Source organism: Chamaea fasciata, unplaced genomic scaffold (assembly GCF_029207755.1).
Source record: "Chamaea fasciata isolate MVZ Bird 193981 ecotype frontalis unplaced genomic scaffold, bChaFas1.0.hap1 SCAF_1, whole genome shotgun sequence".
In the NCBI taxonomy this organism is placed as follows: Eukaryota; Metazoa; Chordata; class Aves; order Passeriformes; family Sylviidae; genus Chamaea; species Chamaea fasciata.
Window position 1 is genome coordinate 111185275 of NW_027094086.1, and position 20160 is coordinate 111205434.

A 20160-nucleotide genomic window follows, 5' to 3' on the forward strand; every position below is an offset into this window, starting at 1 on the left:
AACTGGCATATGTACTCCTGGGAAACAAATTTATTTCAGCTTGTGCAGAGAAAAAGGGCTAGCTGCACTAAACCTCGAGGAACGAAAGGAATAGATGGACAGGTGTATCAAAATCTTCAATCTTAAACACATCAGATAGAGTACTCAGGTTGAGATACTTTCTTCAGCAGACAATCGATACATGGAAAACTCACTGTAATCAGTAAGTTTGTCTGCTCAGGTGCTACAGAAACTTTAAAAGCACTAGTAATGAGTATATTTTATGACATATATTACCTCCAAAAAGACATAGCACTTATCTTATTAATAAAAAAAAAATCAGGGTTATTATGCATATAATCTAGAAGTGATTAGATACAGAAATGCCTATCAAACAGTTTAGAATGCTGAAATCTCTTTTCTTTGCCTGCTTGGATGACCAGATTGCTTGTATGCCACTGTTTTGTATTTACCAGCTTAAAGAAACTGCCATAGAAGCACGACCTCTGAATTGACACTGTAAATACACTACCACAATGCATTACCTCTGCAATACACCACCACAAAAAAAAGCTCACATGCAATACCAGAATATTCTTATGGCTTACAAAACACTACAGCAGAAGTTCACAACTGTCAACCAGATAAAAGTCTCTGAAAGCAAGAAGGAAAGGTAAACAGACAGAAGGATCAGCACTCCAACATGCCTGTCAATCAAAAATTCATTAACAAATGCATTAAAGTGTAGGTCATTGGCATCATTTCACACTCCAACATGAAAGACATCTCTAAATTAGAACATATTTAACAGGCTCCTGGAATTTACTTCAAAATTTTGTACGGATTCAGTGTCAGTCCAAAGAAAACCCTTTCTCACATAAACAAAAGAGCAGCACACAATCAGGCACCTAACACAATACTCTGGAGGCAGGCATTATCAAGACAGATCTTTAACTTCCTGCAGCTCAGGAAAGTACCTCAGGCAACTGTAATACCCAGAGATTTAAAACCAGGCAAGCTCCCAAATGCTTATTTTCTTATTTTTAAACAAAGTTTACAGGTTTAGAGTTTAGAACTTAACTTTCCACATTGCCAGACTAAAAACTATATTCATTTTAAGATGATTCAGTGTCTAAAATATACTCAAGTGACGCTGGCAACCAACAACATACAGTCTTCATTCAGACAATGAATTTAAAACAAACAGTTGTAAATACACTTTTGACACACCTCCAACACAAAAAAGCTTTGGGAGTTCCAGATCCGTGGGAGCTTGACAAGAGTCAGCTTGAAAAAACAGCCTTGGCTTTGGACCACTCCCGGTTTACTGATGGGTGGGGAAGATTTGTGATGTGCAGACTGCTATTACATGGAAACTCACAGACACTGAATCTGCAGATTCTGGAACCACCAATTTTGCAAGTCTAGAACCACCTTTAGCAGGTCACACAGGAAACACTAAAAAAGGAAAAACCTGTCCAAATGGTAAAAGAGCAGTGGTCTAATTTCACGACACCACTGCATGACCAAAATGCAAAGGCTGATCACATACCTAAAGGTTGATAACCAACTTTCACTCGGCCATACCAGCTGTGACTAAGCTTTTTCAAGTCTTCTCTATCATGCAGAGGGAAAATTTGAACAAGAATACCACTGGTCAATAATCTTCTCACTAGAAGAGAAAAGAAAAAAATAGATACCTGGCACTCCTTCAAAGGTCAGTGAAGTTGACGTAAGTAAATAGGTTATGTTGTGTATTTAGGAAGCCTAAAGTTTTTTTTAAATAGATCTAGCACTCAAATCCTAAGAAAAGTTCTCATGCTAATTAAAAAATTATAGAGAGCAATTATACCTATTCCTGCAAATACTGTGCTGTCCACTGGAACATAAAGAGCAACCGTTTTACATATAATAACTACTCCACAGCTTTGCAATATAACCAGATGCAACTTCAACAGCAGAAAGTGCTACAGGTCAGGACTGAAATGCCACATGTAGCACTGTGGCGATAGCCACAAAGTCATTGTTGTATTAATTATGGGAAAGATACAAAAAAACATTTGAATTATCCGTTTCTACTATTTCATAAATTACATCACTTCATCATTGCAAACAAACTATATATTCCACAATTTGTATTTAGTTCTGTTATAGAAAGCAATACTACATGTGTGGATAAACAATTAAGAAACTGCTCTGAAGTTACAACCACAGGGAAAAAAATAAATTAAAAAGCAGGGAGGCACTGGAAGTGTGACAGTATTTTACTATTTCTCATCATCATCTGCTTGACAAAACTAGAAAAATATCTTAGCTATATAAAAAAATCACCAATGTAAACCTGACTGACATCTACATTTATTTACATTTTTTGAACCACTAAAATGCACAGATCTCCCTCTTTGATGACCAACACTAATGAATAAAGATACTGTTAATAAAAGGACATACAATTAAGATACATTCTCCTAAGAATCTGTAGCATCTCCGCCAACAAACTACTTCCAGCTACTGTAAAAATAGCGCCAGCTCTCAATGCTTCTTTCTCCCATGAAAAGGAAAAGCTCTTGAAGCAAAGAGGAAGATCAGTGAAACCAAATAAATAAAACTTCCTTCGTATTATGAAATTGGTAACTCTGGAGCACAGGTACTCATTCCAGTATTCTTATACAGAGAGAATCCAAGTATTCAATCATGTAACTTAAATAATAAATACTTTTGGTATTAATTAAAAATAATGGCTAACATCAACATGTGCAAAAACTATCCAGCTGAAAACAATTTAAGGCCAGAGCCTCAGCCTCACAGAACAACTCAGGATGGAAGGCCCTCTGGAAGCAATGCAGTCCACCTTCCTGCTAAAGGCAGGTGTGGCTTAAGTTGGGCTGCTCAGGGCCTTGTCTAGCAAGGATTTAGAAATCTCTCTCTCTTACCAACAATCACTTTAGAACCCTGATCAAATGGTGATTATCCTGTTGAGAAAAATGGTTTCTTGATACCTATTCAGAATTTCTCTTGTTGTATTGTGCATCCATTGCCTTTTGTCCTATTACTGAAGCAGTGAAAAAACAAAGTTGGTTAAAAACAGTGAGACTTGAACGTCTGAAGGATTTCTCTTCACTGCAGGAAAATTAATTCTTTTTCACCATGAACACTATCCTACATCAACACAGTGAGCTAGAGGCAACAAACTACATTATTTACCAATTGATTTTCCTGGGTACAGCTTTGCCTGAGGATATCCAGGGATCATTTTTTCATCTTTGGCTCTCAAATTTTCAAGTTCATGTTTGATGATGTACTGACATTCTGCCATTGTGAGGAAATTGTGATTGTCATCTAAATAAAAAGGAAAGTTGTATGAAATGGTGCAGCACAGGAATACAACCCTGACAGCAAACACCTACAAAAAATTACCAGAATTGGGAAAAAAAAATTACAGCAACAAACCTATGTCAAACCCATCAGATTATCATCATGGAAACAATTGTTTTATCCTTGAGATAAAAACAGTTTTTTCCCCCTTAGGAATAAGAAACTATAGGGATTGCCCTAAATACATTAAGAAGCTAAAACATCAACAAAACTAATACAAATAATAACAGTATAGTATTAGTTTAACTGGGCAACCAGAAATACTATCAAGACAACATAGATTGAAGGGTCTTTTCTAGGTGACAATTTCTCTGATTGCACCTGGACAAAACTAAAATTACCTATGTGCTTTTAAGAAGAGAAAATAACAGGAGATACATCCAAAAATATATTTACAGCAGTTGAAAATTCAGCTAATTCTAGAGATTCTGTTAGCAGCGGAATTTGTGTCAGATTTGCATTAACACTGTAAAGGCATGAAAGAAATTGAAGTGGCACTTTTGCAACTGACAACTCTTCTAAAGACTTCCTAATTTCAGGAAAGCAAGGTCACAAAACTAAAGACACTGCAACGGTTATTGCACAGCAGTGGTGTTGAGCAAAATTGCCACTGAACAACCAAACTTAAAAATTGTTTCAGGCAGATCCAAGAATCTTTATATTGAAAATGTGGTGATAGGCATCACTCAAAAAGGCACATTGAAAGTATCGGCAAGACTAAGCCAGAACTCCAATATTTACCTGCAGAGCAAAAAATGAGTTCTGCCACTATAGGGACGTTAAATACCCTACAACCATCACATTTAAAAGGAAATGTTCCTGTGTTGGCATCCCCACAAAATAAAAGAGGAAAAGGAACTATTCCACTAATCATGCCCAAATCCCACTGAAAGTGCCTGTAGTGTTAATTATTGTTTGTTTGATGTGTACATGTAATAGAGAAAAATGTTTCTATTTTTTCCAGCTAATTTTAAGATAATAAGTCTCAACACTGGCTCACAGAAATTAAATTGCTACATTAATTCGTAACATGGATTCTTAATCATAAAATCATGTTTATCAACTCTTTTACTTGTCTTATTTTGTACAAAAATCTTTTACACAAATAAGAGACTATTTTGAGCATAGAAAAGCATGAAGGAAAAGACAAACAAAAAATTTAAGCCATGTGAAAGAAACCAAAATTTATTATATAACCTAAATTTCCATAGTTAAGAACAAGTATTTTCTTCATGGCTTGGTCTTCCACTTGCTGTTCACAGTTACCATTCCAAGGAACAGAAAGACCGTAAAAGATTTAGCAGTGTAATTGCTTAGATAATCTTTAGTCACCACTTTGCAATGACAAAGATTCCTACATTCCTAAATTGCTTACCTGCAAAATGTTTGAAAGTTTTTCTACTGCTGTATGTAAAAGTCCTCATTGAGTTATCACTGCATTCCTTCACCAAACCTACACTTTCAGCTCCCAGCAACAGCCTTAAGTGGGAAGCTCCAACCAGATAAATATTTTCAACTCCATTTTCCATAACCAGTGGTGTAATCAGTAGTTGTGCACCTTTAAAGTAAAGAGGGGTAAAATAAGCAAGAAAATACATTAAAATTAGGTCTAAAAGCCCTAGCATTTTAGCATCCAATGTACTGGCCCTAGCTAACAGGAGTGCTGAAAAAGTTTTTTTTAAGGGCACAAAGACTTAAGGTTTTAACAGCATTTGACATACGATGTTCAGAATCTTACAAGGTCACCACCTGATTTACCCCTGTTTCTGCTGAAGCATTCTCCAGCAATGAACTGGAACAATGGGCACTGTTTGGATCTATTCCCCTAAGGTTCACATCATAAAAGCAAGGAAGTGCTTCTGCAAACAGTCCCACTGGTTTTAAGGAGACTAGATTTTTGAAGCAGAGACATCCCTCACTTATCTAACAGAGGTCTGAAAGCAAGTTTGTAGTCACAAATCCATCAGCCACAGAAATATTACCCATCATAAACTATAAGCTACAACAGCCACAAATAATGACTTTTTTAAATAAAGTTTTAAAAAAAATCCAAGGAATTACAACTTAATCAGCCTAACTTCAATTCCAGAAGCACACCAAAATGAGTAACGAACTATTGCCTTTGTAAGACCCTACATGCTGACAAAAATATAAATAAAATCCAACATGAAGTTCTCAAGATTAAATTGCTTTCTGCTAACTTAATTTTGTTCTGCAACATGGTACAAAGGCTTATGGACAGGATGTGAAGTGTCTTCATTTGGGCAAGGCTGGCCATGTTTCTGTAAGCAACAGGAGAAACGTGTCTAGAAAACTGCTATAAAAACTGACATCAAAACTACATTGAAACCTAGGTTATCAGGGCTTCAGAGCAAAAAATGGAAGAATTCTAGAGTTCGATTGGCATTTGACCTTAAGCCAATGTTTTCATTAATAGCAGGGTTCAGTGGGTTCAAAAAATGCAAAACTAAATGAGACTGGCAAACAATCATTATACCACAAATTCCCTGAAAACTAATTTTCTGTATGTCTTCCTATTACGGTGACAGCCAATTTTATTTCAAAGTGCTACCAAAGATCATACTGTACTCACCTCCATTTGCCTTTTTGTCCACAATTCGTTTAGTGAGCCATTCTATGGTTTCTTCTTTGGTGCCTTTTGCAAGTTCAATTACTACCAGGGGCCTGAAGTTAGACTCAACTGTGTCCAAGAAAGACCAGCTTTCCAGCAACTTTTTCTTTTCTTCTGCCATCTCTCAAGAGCCTGCTAAGTTCAAAACCAAAACAAAATGGCAAGTGCTAAAAAATATCTGGTACAAATCTAAAAAACACAAAACTTTACTGCAGTGAGTTACACACGTCTGTGCTTATCAAAGGCATGGGTGTACACTTTTATGCACTGACTAGTACCAGGCTGAGTAACCTCTGCAGTTGTCAAGATGCTACTGATCTTCCGTGGCATTTAAGTCCTACTCTCTAGGCAGAAAAACTGTTGTTGCTACGTATAGCAAAGCAGTAATGAGAGAAAAGGAAATAAATAAATTAAAACAAATCAATAAGGTGAAACTACCCTCAAAAACAACAGCCTGCAACTTCTGACAGTCTATTTGCCAGCAAAATAAAACATTGACAGAAATTTAGTCAAACAGGTATTCAAAAGTCAGTAAGCTTCTCGTGGTATGAGTATGCAAACACATACTAAGGAAGAACCTTCTCAGTTAATCTCGTGAAGCTTTAACCATACCAACGAAACTTGTATCACCTTGGGTAGGTAAAACACCTATCATACTGATAGGCAAATTCAACTCAAAGCACTTAAATGACTTTTTGGAACCTATAAAGCAAGCGCTCTGTGACAAAGTCCAGCTGTAAAGCACTGACAGCACAACTTTATGTGTAAATAATCCAAATTATCTAAGCAGGCCTTTATAGGCTCACTGACCCATTTAGACTGGAAAAGGCCTTCAAGATAGAGTCCAACCATTAATGCAGAACTTCCATGTCCACCACTAAACAATGTCCCTAAGAGTCACATCTACAGAGCTTTTAAATATCTTCAGGGATGGTGACTCAACCATTTCCCTGGACAGCCTGTTTCAATGCCTGGCAACCCTTTCCATGATGAAATTTTCCACAGAATTTTAATGGCACAACTTGAAGCCATTTTCTCTTGTTTTATCACTTGTTACTTGGCAGACTCCCACCTTGCATCAACTTCTTTTTCAGGTAGCTGTAGAGAGTGATAAGGTCTCCTCTCAGCCTTCTTTTCTTCAGGCGGAACAACCCCAGCCACTCCTCTTTTGTCTTGTTAACAAATTTTATAAAAATTATTCTACAGAGATCATAGTATCATGCTTCATAAAGCAACTTAGAATAAGATAGAAAACAATACATCTGGTAACTAACCTACTCCATTAAAAAAAAAAGTTAAAAAAAAAAAACCCCAAACAAAAAACCTATTACAGATTTAGTTTACTAAATTTAAAAGTGAGGGGAAGGTTTGGTGGGCTTTTGGTTTTGGGTTCTTTGGGGTTTTTTTTGCAATTAACTTGACTGAAGAAGGGAATTCCCCCACTGTCTTTAAGCAGTTTCCCCACTCCTTTTAAAATACTTAATTTCTAAGGAAGTTGCTCTAAGGATGCAGTTCAGCTTTTATGACCATTATACTTCTGTGATTCAAGGACAAATCAGTCTCCAGTATTTCATATAAATTATCCTACAAAATACAGTGATACTGTAAACATATGCATATAATAAACAAGTCTATTAAATATGTCAATTTCGACTTAAAAAAAAAAGCTTTCAAGCCAAATTTCAATGGGGCTTTTGGTTAGTTTCACTTGCCTTTTCACATGCACACAGTTCTGCAACATATAGATTTACAGCTCTGAACCCAAGTACTCATGTCTTTAAAAAAAAAAGCACTGGATTAATAAAGTATTTTTAAAAATTTCAGATATGTACCTGCACAAACAGAATGAACCAAACAGAGAAAAAACATTACAAGCGATGAGCTTGTAACTACACTGTCTTAACAAGTCACTGCACCTTAATGCATCACTATCCATAATCAGGGGTTTGCAGGGGTTTGCTAAAATTATGCCTGACACATCATGTATATTGCCATTTCTAAAGAATTCTAAGAATGAAAAGCACTAGATAATTACTAAATAATACCTACTGGTTAAGAATATCACTTTGCAGAACAGTTATCTCTTGAAAACAGCCTTTTTAATAAACAGGGTGCTACTCAGTGAATTTGGCTCCTATCATTTATTCAGAATCATCGTCCTTGGATGGTGACTGTGTAAGAATCACAGAACCATCACAGAATCAAAGAATGGCTTGGTCTGGAGGTACTACAAAGATCACCGAGTTCCAATTCCCCCGCCATGGGTAGAAACACCTTCCACTAGATGAGGCTACTCAGAGTCCCATCCAACCTGGCCTTGAACGCTGCCAGGGATGAGGCATCCACAGCTTCTCTGGGCACCCTGTTCCAGTGCCTCACCACCCTCGCAGTGAGGAATTTCTTCCTAATATCTAACCCAAAACTAGTCTTTTTCAGTTTGTTATTTTCAGGCTTATTACTACTAAAAACTCAACAGAGCTGAAGCACTCTCCCAAATCACGCTTGTGTGTTTCCAAAACGTATTTTCCTAACAGGTTGTCCAACGCCCAGCACAGACCCCACTGGAGGTAATTTGGGAGGTTATTTGGCCTCTTCTTCATCCTACAAACAGTGTAACTAGTGACAGACTCAGCTGCCCAGGGAGCAGCTCAAGAAGACCCTCAAAGCCCCGAGCTGCCGCTCTCACGGAATGGCTGGGCGGCGCTCACAACTCACTAGGTCGGAAAAGACCTCTGGGACCACCGACTCCAACCCATGACCAAGGACCACCCTGCCAGCTCAGGGCAGAGGAGCTGCAGCCCTTTTTCCAGGGCATGTCGGCGCAGAGCGGGTCAGAGCCGGGCTCACCGCCCAGCCTCCAGCCGCTCGGCGGCCCCGGGAGCCGCCACGTCCGGGCCGTGCCCGCTCTAAGCCGGCCCATCACGGCTCCTTCCCACTGCCAGGCTGCGCCTCGCTCTCCTTTTTTAGGAACCCAAATACCGGGGAGGAGAGCAGCCCGGCCGGCCCCGCCGCCAGCACGGCCGGTGACTCACTGCCTGCCCCGGCCCGGCCGCCGCCCTGCGCCACTGCCCCCGCAGCCCATAGCCCGCAGCCCAAAGCGGCCGCACGCCGCCAACACCACCCCGAGCGCTGCCGGGGCGGCGGGGGAAGCGCCGGGGGTGGCACGGCTGCCCAGGCTCGGCACTGGCTCCGCGGCGGGGTGGGCGGGAAGGGCGGAGGCTCCTCCCCTAGCGGCGGCGCAGGCAGCGAGAGCCCCCTCCGGCTGAGTCCCGGCCGCCCACTCCCCACTCACCGCCGGTGCCGGCTCCACATCCGCAGGGCGGGGCGGGGCGGAGGAGGAGGCGGGCGGCGGCCGCAGGCAGCGGGCGCTGCCAGGATGGGCGCCGGGCCGGCCCAGCGTGACACCGCCCGCCGCTGCCGCTGGCCACGCCCCCGCCGCGGCCCTGCCCGGCCCGTGCCCGCCCGCCCGCCCCTTCTGCGGCCTTCCGAAACGCTCCGGCGCCGGCGTTTTAATAATGCTCCGCCTCAGTGTTGTAAAAATGCTCCAATGCCAGTGTTTTCAATGCTCCAATGTCAGTGTTTCAGCAGCGCTCGTATGGACCGCCAGTGTCGTATGGACACTTCATTCTCTTGTTTATTTCCCCCTTTTGCTGCCTGTGCTGCCTCCTGTCACAGAATCACAGAATCAATTAGGTTGGAAAAGACTTCTAAGGCCATCGAGTCCAACCTATGACTGAACAGCACTGGGTCAACCAGACCATGGCACTGAGTGCCACGTCCTGTCTTTCCTTAAACACCTTCAGGGACAGTACCCCCACCAACTCCTAGGACAGTCCATTCCAATATTTATTCATCCTTTCTGTGAAGAAATTCCTCTTGATGTCCAACCTAAACCTCCCCTGGCGCAGCTCTTGTCCTGCACTGGTTTCCTGAGACAAGAAACCAAACCTCACCTGGCTACTGCCTCCTTTCAGGTGGTTGTAGAGAGCAGTAAGGTCACCCCTGAACCTCCTCTGGTCCAGGCTAAACACCCCCAGCTCCCTCAGCCACTCCTCATAGGACTTGTGTTCCAGATCCTTCACCAACTCCATTGCCCTTCTCTGGACTCGCTCCAGCACCTCAATGTCCTTCCTGAATTGAGGGATCCAGAACCGGACACAGTTCAGTGTGGCCCCACTTGTATTAAGTACAGGGGGTCAATCAGTTCTCCAGTCCTGATAGCCACACTATTCCTGATAGATGTCAAGATGCCATTGGCCTTCCTCGCCACCTGGGCACACTGCTGGCTCGTGTCCTTCTCTGGATGTGGCCCAAACCTCCTTCTGGAGCTTTAGTTATAAAAATCCTGCACTTCAGCTGGGTCAGTTACTTTTCCAAACATCATTTTGTACAGGAAAAGAGAACATTTTTGCATTTTGATACCAAGACTTTTGTAGACAATATAGTTCCAAGCATCCATTTGTAGCTAGGAAACAAGAAGTGTGACTGTAAAGCAGTGGTGGCAGGCAAAGGATGTGGCCAGAAAAGTATGCTCCCCTGTGGGGCTTGGGGAAGATTTTTCAGCATATTTTGAAACAAAGAGAGATATTTGTATGTAAATTTTGTGATGAAATTTGGATTTGTGTTTGGTAGTGAGTATAAAATACTAGCTTTTGGTGATGAATTTTTCTAGTATTTATAGCCAGCGAAGCTGTGAGGGTCTAGGGCACCATGAAAAATGGAAATATGCAGAATACTTGAAATTTAGGTACTAGAGACTGCAATGGAGAGTAGAAGACAGACACCATCTGTATCAGATAGTTTGGGCAGAATGTCAGACTTCTTAAGCAGTGTTTCAGTCTTGTCCAGCTTCCAGTGGCTTCACCATATAGTTATTCATCTCTGAGCATCACCTACTGTGAAAACTCTCACATCCTGAAGAAGTAGTATGGCAGTAACAAAGAGGTGGGTTTAACAAAAAGGGGGGTTTAGACCTTTTTCTTGTGTTTTGCATGTTGGATGTCTCCAGTTATGATGCATCTCATGAATATCCACACTGTTTTCATGGGCTTCGGGTCTCTGGCCTTCTCAGCCTGACTTCTTCAGTCTTCTAGTAGTTCATAAACAATTCTTTTAAAACTCTGACACCGCCTACATTTATGAGTTTTCAGTGGGGACTCGATATTATGCAATTACTTTGGCCCATGCAAATAGTCATTCAAAATCAATCTCTTTTCTGCTCGCAAATTAACTTTTCTGTTGGACAGGGTTATCTTACTGCAATATTGCTTGATAAGACTGTCACATTTCCTCAATGTCGTGTATCCACTAGGTGTCACATTCTTGCTATGCAATGAATTCTTTACTGCTACACTCTCTGTTTCTCTCTAGAAAGTTCACATTTTGCTAGCCATGCATAACAGTTAGCACATAATGCTGTATTCACAGAAGAAAAATAGGATTCATAAAGAGATGGTGGATGTGTCTACAAAGTAATCTACACACACATACATTGCTGGCGCAGTGGAAACAGTCTCACCATGATGGCAAAAAGTAAATTACTTTGTGCCAATCACAGTGTTGTGGAGGCTAGAAATTTGCTCTTAAGAGGATTAGCTAATTTAAAGATGAATCAGGTATGCCCATCCTAAATTGCAAACTGCACTAGCACTGTAGATAAATATAAATCCCAAGCTTGTTAGTGACTGTAGTCCAGCCTTGTGATTCTGCTAGCTGATTATAGCATTTTCATGGTCTGTCTCTGTCAGGCACCATGCAGACTGCAGACATAGTAGAATGGATGAGCTGTGGTAAGGCAGGAAGAAAAAGGGGAAAAAAGAGAGACAAAAGAAGAATCCATGAAAATTTCAAGAGCAGAGGATTTATTTTTATTCTGTGGTTAACTCTCTTCTCCTTGGACTAATGACTACCACAGTACTGAACTAAATTAAGAACCCATTAACTTACCACGAAGTGAAACTGGTTTTTACACCTAGCTGAAACTTCAACCATATTTTGGGTATAGTTCAATGGCTAGCTGAGACCCGTCAACATCTCACTGCCACTAAAAGGGTGAGATCTCACTCCCAGTCCACCATTATCATTTCCTTCTCCCTGTACCCACATTGTGAGATCTAAGGCTCTGCCCTACACTTAAGCCAACTCTGGCATTCACCAGATACATCTCAAAGTCCATTCAATTTGCCAGCCCTATAGGAAACCGCACACTTTTGGTTTGTTTTGCTTTGATCTCTTTCAGTGATTTAAATAAACTCAGATAAAGGTTAAAGAGCTGGCACAAGGAAAGCACCTTTCCATACAGCAATCCTCATTAATTCAAATGCATGTAGATGTATATGCAGTGTGACAACCATACTTCATATAGACACATAATGAGATTAATATTGACTCTTATCTGAAGTCATATATAATAGCAATCATTCTCGTGAGATTTACCTTTATCTAGGTTTTGAGCCATACTGGAATGCTATGTTATCATAAAAGTAATGACCAACTAACAGCAAAATATCCTTTTAATTCACAAGGTAATGACGTATTAGTTTGAGTGCAAAATGGATGATGAGATACCTAAAGTTTAAGGCTAACATTATTTACTTTATCATGTTATTAATAACAATTACATTAAAATTTTAGTAATTAAATTTCGATGTGCTTGTCAGAGTAAGATGCAGTGACATTTTACCAATTTTCAATGACTTTTTTGTCAATTATACAGAATCTTTCCAAAAGTGTAATAAACATTATTAAATTGCATTCCTGCAAATGGAGGGTAAGTTATTTTTTGAGTCACACTTGGCACAATTTTTACATTCTAACAGGAATTTTCACGTAAGTGTGTTCAGGCAGTACAAGTACGGTTTGTGTCAAAGTATGAAAGCTTTGATTCATCAACACTGAACAACAAAGCTGATTAATTATAATCTGTAAGGTACAAGGAAGACACATCTCTTCCATTTAACACTGTGTCCATCTGATTAGAAACATTTAGTTTTACCTTAGGTATCTATTTCCAAATAAGATCATCTGGGAACAAAAAGCCCTGTCCTGTCCAACAAAATGGAAACAACATAAAAAGAGGAGGATCAAACTGCCTAAGCCAGGAAAAGGTAAGATAAACCATTTTCAAATTATTACCCGGGAGGAGCAAGTAAAAGATAAAACATGCGTAAGATGTCATTCATCATTTATATGTGAAGAAAAATAAATTTAAGGTTATCAAGGCAAACAGCATCCTAGCCTTTATCAAAATCCTGTGACTAGCAGGAATAGGGCTGTGATCTCCCCCTGGACTTTGGATTGGTCAGGCTGCACCTCAAGTCCTGTGTCCAGTTCTAGACCCTTCACTCCAAGGAAGACATTGAGATGGTGGAGCAAGTCCAGAGAGTGGCAATCAACCCGGTGCAAGGACGAGATCACAAGTCCTATGAGGAGCATAGGGAACTGAGGGATCGGGGGTTGTTTAGCCTGGAGAAAAGGAGATTCAGAGGGGACCTTATCACTCTCTGCAACCACCTGAAAGGAGTGTGTAACAAGGTGGGGGTTGGCATTTTCTCCCAGGCAACTAGTAGGACAAGAGGAAATAGCCTCAAGTTGCACCAGGGAAGGTTTAGATTGGGTATGAGGAAAAACTTCTCCACTGAAAAGGTTGTCAAGGCTTGGAACAGACTGCTCAGGGAAGTGGTTGAGTCACCATCCCCGGAGGTGTTTAAAAGCCATGTAGATGTGGCACTTGGGGACATGGCTTAGTGATGGACTTTGCACTGCTGGGTTAACAGTTGGACTCAATGATCTTAGAGGTTCTTTCCAACCTAAATGATTCTATGTTTATTTCCTCAGTATTAGAGTAGCCAGCACAGCTGGGCGATCATGAGGGAGATCCAGCAAGCCAAGTGATCTTTATGTTTTGGGAAAGTGAATAAAGTCAGTAATTTTACTGTACATGAAGAAGTGTTTCAAAATTTCATCACAGAACTTTGAAAACAATGTATCCTTTCTGATTTTCTTTTGAGATGCATGTGTCAATGTTTAGGATGCCCCAAATGGTGAGCTAGAATTTTGGCTTACAGAGCCTCCCTGAACTTGTGAAAATAATACATTAATTCATGTAAAAACTTCACAATTAACCACTGGGGTCTAGTTAACATTATTGTGATAGTGTCAGGAGCAAAAAGGCTGAATTATGCTGCACTTAGACAAATGGAGCCGTGAGACTACTGAGGTTACAGTACTTCTGATTAATCTATATGGCCTTCTGTTTCTACAAGTTATCCCTTGATTCCTAAAAGAATGTAGTTTACTAGACTTCACCATCCATCTGCTGTGGAATAGCATCCTATATCCTATGATCACTGCTCTGTTCAGAAGTAACTCCTCACTGGAATTTTCAACACGTTCAGTTGGACCGCCTCCATCCAGTAACTGGCATGTGACACCTTTTTTTTCTCTCATCTGAAGACTTCATCAATTGTAAAGGCTGCATTTAGCATGTCCTGCAAAAACAGCAACAACAACAAAATACCTGTACATTTTGTATATTTCAATTTTAATTTTCTTTCTTTGCATATTTTGTATTATAGAGAAAGGTGTCTGTTATTCCACCTGGGCAGAAAATACTTGGTTTATCTGTTAGTGCATGGGTAGAAACAGTACTGCATAGTCAATTGGTTAATTACTATGATTTACTGGATAGCATAATGTAACACATTCTAACAAAATGTGCAGTCTGGATTCATCAGTAGTCATAATACCATGCCTGGGGCTGTGCCTCACAGAGGCAGTCCCTGACTCTACTATCTGTTACAGCCTTTCAGCCTTTTGTGTTTTTCAAATACCTGTTTTAATAATATCTCTGCCTGGATTTAGGAACTGAATAAAGATTATTCTAAAAAGCTGAAAGAGCTTGAACAAGGTTTGGACACGTCAAGTTCAGGGATTTGTTATTCAGTAAAAGTCCTTCCAGCCACTACCTTCAAAGTAACACTCACTGAAGATAACGACATGATAAATCTCCTTACAGTTCTGTGCTGAGGGCTCTGAATTATGAATGGGAATTGCTGTAGGAGGGCTGAAGAAGTTAATGATTCCAGTTGTCTTTCACCTCTTGTGCCTGAATTCAGCAGTTGGACAACCACAGCATGAGGCTTTTAGGCAAACCAAAATCAGAGAGAAGGAACACCATCAGCTGTTCTAAATGACATCAGATATGTACGTGGTGGTTTTTTATCATGCTTTGTGAATCATTTGTGAGCATTTAATGTGTTCTTACAGACAACTTCATGGGGTTATTGATACTGATTGCAAATGCCACACCTCTATACAATCCATTTTACTCTAATTTTTAAGTAACTTGAAGCGTAACTTGGGAACTGGTCTTTTATGGAGCTCTTGATTATGAAAAGATGAGTTCTGTAGGTTTTCTAGCTGATTCTTCACAGTGTTCTAAACTGATTTCTCTAGGGAAATAAGTTCATTTGTAGAGTTAGGCAAGGGCTGTAGCACGGGCATACTGCTGGCAAAGCGATCATAGATTTGACAGCTGTCCAACAATTTTAAATCTAAAGACACTGAGATCTGTTTTCCTTTCATGCAGTATACATGTTGCACTGTAAGATACATTTCCAAGTCTTATATAATTTCTTTGTTTAACTGCTACCCCTTAGTATGAATTGTACACCTGTTTTTTTGACTGTTCTCACCATTGCTTGGAAAACTGTAAAACTACAAAACTACAGATATCCTACTGCTTTTAATTGCTATTTCTTAGGGCCCAAACTTGTCATTATTCCTTATGTCAGTCTAGTTTTACATACTACATCTACATATTCAGATTTGTATCTTCACCTTCATTGTCAGATGACCCTAATTTCATGCATACAGGTGTTTATGCATCAAAGACTTCAAAACAGAAATAAAAATTGCTGGCCTTGAATCAATCACTCTTAATTTTTTGATCAAAATATTAATGTGATCACTGGACCTCACAATATTATGGCCTTTCCCCCCTCAGAAACAAAAAACAGCAAGAAAAAAAAATGGAACTAATGAAAATAGCACTATTTGAAAAATTCAGTGAATTTTTTTAGCAATCACTGAAGTAAGACTTGCTGTAAAAGAAAAATGGGATGAGTCAAAAGAGAAAATCTTTTGCTGTGATCTCTTCTACAGCATACTGACGAGAAAAGTACTGACAGAACTAGGAGGTGAGCATATGCTATTGTTAACAGACTGCATGTGCTGATCTAGTTCAGCATGTACTTTTGATATCCAGCTAGTTCCTTGAATGCAAAGTCAGGTACAGTTTTTCAACATCTGTGTTCACGTGGGTCCCAGTGCTGTCATCAAATGTTCAGAGCACAGGGTAATAAAGATATATGATATCTTCTGGCAGTTCAGAGGATCATAAGGCACTCAAAGTGAATCTGAAAAAATGTTTAACCTGACTTGTCTGCTACAGTCATACATTCAAAAACACCAGATACAAAATATTTGTAATGGTAAAGATATTTTATAAAAAATCCAACTAATTAGAGACTAGTATAGTATCTTTCTCAGTGTCAAGTGTTTCACTTAAAATCTAGTACTATGAGTCTGTACAGAAAAACCTTGATTTTATCAAGGTCTTTGAATTTCTCTTTTTTTTTTTTTTCTGGAGTCTATAATTCTATAATCTGATTTGAAGCACACTCAGATATAGCAAACCTAATTTTAGGAAGAATTTAGTTCAGTAAAAATCATCTCCAATCAGCAATTAGAAATGCAGCGTTTAAATGCAGAAATTCTATTTCTGTTATCAGTTCCTTCTGAAGCAGATGTCTAGTGTTTGTCAAGAGGGAATGGCAGAAGAGTGTAGTATTTGCCCTGTTTTAAGTTGCAGAAGGGAGTGCTCCCTTGTGCTGGTACTACAGTGAAATAATCTAAGCAAAACATTAAATTATTCTCCATTCATAATGTCAAATGTCAAGTACAAGTCAAAAAAAGATTAACAATTAATGTTGCCCTTAAAAATCTTTTGCCTGGGGCATCTGAAGTTATGTACTAAAAACAGAGAACGGAATGCAAGTTCCATTTGGGGTTTCTTCCCTTTTCAGGAAAAATAATGCTTTACTTAGGCATTGGGTTATATAACCAGGAGTCTGTGTTCACTTCAGATTTAATGAGGGTGTCAGGTGTCTGGGTACAGACAATCTCAGTCAGTCCAGTCTAGGTGTGAGTGGGTGTATTTAAAGCTGTATGTGAGTCACAGACAGTCTCACTAGTACTGCATGTAAGGCCCTAGAACTCACAGGAACATAAAGGTTTATATGTTACTGCAGTACTGGGGTGCATGGAGGCTCTACACAAAGTCAGCAGACGAAGGCTCCTCTCTTCTGTGTAGGGCCATGCATTACAGGTGCACACCCTGGCCATACTGAGCTGTGTGGCAAGAACCTACTGCCCTGGAGGCACAGAAGGTGGCCAGGCCCCCAGGGCAGGCACACACAACAGTGTGGACCAGCAGTGCAGGCGGAGATGTACCTTTCTTAGAGACAGCCACAGCTTCTTCCCAGGTGCCTGGGACTGCTGGCTCTGTGAGAAATTGCAGCACTACACTAATAGCACCAGTTCCCTGGACTACAGCAGGGAACGACCTGGTGAAGGGCAGTGTGGAGGTGTGGGACGATTCATCCACTGCTTTATGAAATCCACACCTGCAACAGCATGATTCTTTCTCACTTGATTGTGAGAGAACTTGACTGCTCTTCCGGACACTCAGGAAATGCTGGGAAATACTGAGTGACTGTCAGCACCCATTTATGTTATCACTCTGGAGCTGACATCTTGCTAGCACAGGTAAGAGTAAGAAGCAGGGCTGGTTCTTTCCCCCAGCTGAACCAGCTCGTCTGAACTGAAATGCCACCTCCAGACTAAGTGAGGTGGTTTCAGGTGTCCACAAGCACACACCATGCCAGTGTAAGTGCACAAGGAACATGTGCAATCCCATGCACTTATAAAGGACTGGTGGTAAGGGTTGAAAAGCTGGCCTTAGTGGTATTTAACAAAATGTCCAGAGAGATGGTTTTCCATTTGTCACATAGGCAGGACCTGCAGAATTGAGGATCTTTGTATGTCTGGAAATATGGATCTGTGCAACAACTGGTAGAACAGGCTGTTCTGGGCCAGTTCCAGCTTAATATGGTTGTGTACTCTGAAATGGCTGAGAATGTGTGCAGCTGCAGAGCTCTACCAGTTCAGAGAAGTTGGAAACTCACACTAACCTAGGTTTGAAACATCTAAAACATCCTGGGCATTTAACGTTCTTAGAAGCAGGGAGATTGGTAGATGGCAGAATTAAGGTGGGTACTGGCAATATTATATGGTGTCAGTAACAGTATCTGGCACTGAAAGTGATGATCCACTTCACAGCACTGACCTAGCATGCTGGAATACTATAGATGTCAGCATCATCTAGCCAAAAGAAAGACATGTTGTGAATATACTTGGATTTTGCATATCCTTTGCTTAGGCACCTGTTAATAAGCAATACTGAGTTACCAGATACACTGGATTTTTTCCTTGATCATTAGCAAAGCAATCAAATATACATCCCTCCCTGACTTTTTAAAGGAGGACTTTAAATTCAAGGGTGAAAGGTGTTTTATCTTCAATGGACAGTATTTGTGCCCCATTTAGTTAAATGGTCTTTCAGGAGACCTCAATATACTCATGGGACTTTGTTGTATGACCAAAGTAATGTTGTATGATAAATATGAAGAAAAACAATATGCTTAAGGTCCCCAAAAATGTTAACATTGATTTAAAAAATACAGAGCTCTTACAGTAAGATGTAATATTATTTGCACAATATAATTTAAATTATTTTTATGGTCATTTTGCGGCTTACTTTATACATTACTATCTTCCTTGATTATGTTATGTAGATCTGCAACTGTTGTTTTATTAATTTTTTTAATTTCTTTGTCATAGGATGTTTACATTTAATTATTGTTTTATTCACTGTGACATCATTCAGTTTTCTGAGGGATACAGAAGGTAATAAAGGTACTTCACCAAATTGGGAGGGGTTTAATTTCAAAAGCCATATACATTTATTTGTTATTTTAAATGCACATTTGGTACAGGACAAACTGAACATCGTTGAACATATTTGAATAAGGAGGAAAATTGTAAAAAATGATAGCTCCTTAAAAGACCAGAAGAAACAACACCTTAGTCTTTAACTGACCTTTACTTTAACTTCTTCCATACTAGATACCAAAATCAAATAAAACTTGAATCCAAGTAATGTATCCAGTACTGCACTCTCTACAGTGTGGAGTCCATTCCTACATAACTCACACATCCATGATTTTTTAATGTGATTTATTTGTCTTGACACCACTAAGTTCAGCCCATGTAACCAAATTATAAATGTTTATATTTTCAGGGCTGCACATCAGTGCTTGACACATCTAGGTGAGGAATTGGTTCCCCAGAAAGGTTCCTCCACACTCCTGTTACCTGAAAGAGTGTCAGCCGAAGCTCCCCAGGCGACCTTTCAGCTGCCACTCACAGAGATTATCTGCATGATCTAGTGCCACTTGACACACCCTTGGGTATCAAAGATACCTGCAGAGGGCTCCTAGGGACACCACAGGACTGACGACAAACGTGCACTGTTCTGAAGCAACAATGGGAGTACAGGAGAGATACATCACACAGCAGTGAAAATGGTACTAGACAGATATGTTTAAGCAGCTTATTCAGGTTTTTGCTTCTCTAGCTCGATGGGCATTTTATCTGTCTTCTCAAGAGATGAGTGTTCTGCATCAGCCTCAAAAGCCAACCGTTCTCTACACAAGAAATTACCCATCAAGGACATGACAGCATATATTTTTCTCATTTTGATTAGCAAGCATAAGCATTATTTTTTTCTTTCACACAGCCTACAGAAACACCTTCATACATACATCTTTCTATTATTTCTCCAGCAGTACAAACCATAATGAAACTTTGGGTGTGCCGGCAAAGAAAATACACAGTATTAAATAAACTCACATCAGTATGATTACTTAGTTACACAGCAGTAAGCACATGGAACGTTTTGACAAGAGTAAACTTTAGAAGTTTTCCCTTTCTTCTTGGAATTGCTCTACATGACCAAACACCCCACACAACAAAATCAAGATATGCCTGTA

General features: G+C 40.0%; 1 protein-coding gene across 3 annotated transcripts in view; it reads right to left on the minus strand.

Moving 5' to 3' along the window:
- ANO10 (anoctamin 10) overlaps positions 1-9359 on the minus strand; it is a 121466-nt gene extending 112107 nt beyond the window's left edge. The window contains exons 1-6 of one of the 3 annotated variants that reach the window (XM_066193839.1): positions 8036-8140; positions 7059-7158; positions 5948-6121; positions 4730-4912; positions 3184-3318; positions 1532-1651 (exon numbers count right to left, since the gene is read on the minus strand). In XM_066193839.1, coding sequence (XP_066049936.1) covers positions 1532-1651; positions 3184-3318; positions 4730-4912; positions 5948-6107 — 598 coding nt within the window. In that variant the 5' untranslated portion in view covers positions 6108-6121; positions 7059-7158; positions 8036-8140. Of the gene's footprint in view, positions 1-1531; positions 1652-3183; positions 3319-4729; positions 4913-5947; positions 6122-7058; positions 7159-8035; positions 8141-9278 lie in introns of those variants that run through there. The other 2 variants (XM_066193832.1, XM_066193847.1) reach the window with 2 other exon arrangements.
- Positions 9360-20160: the final 10801 nt, after the last annotated feature.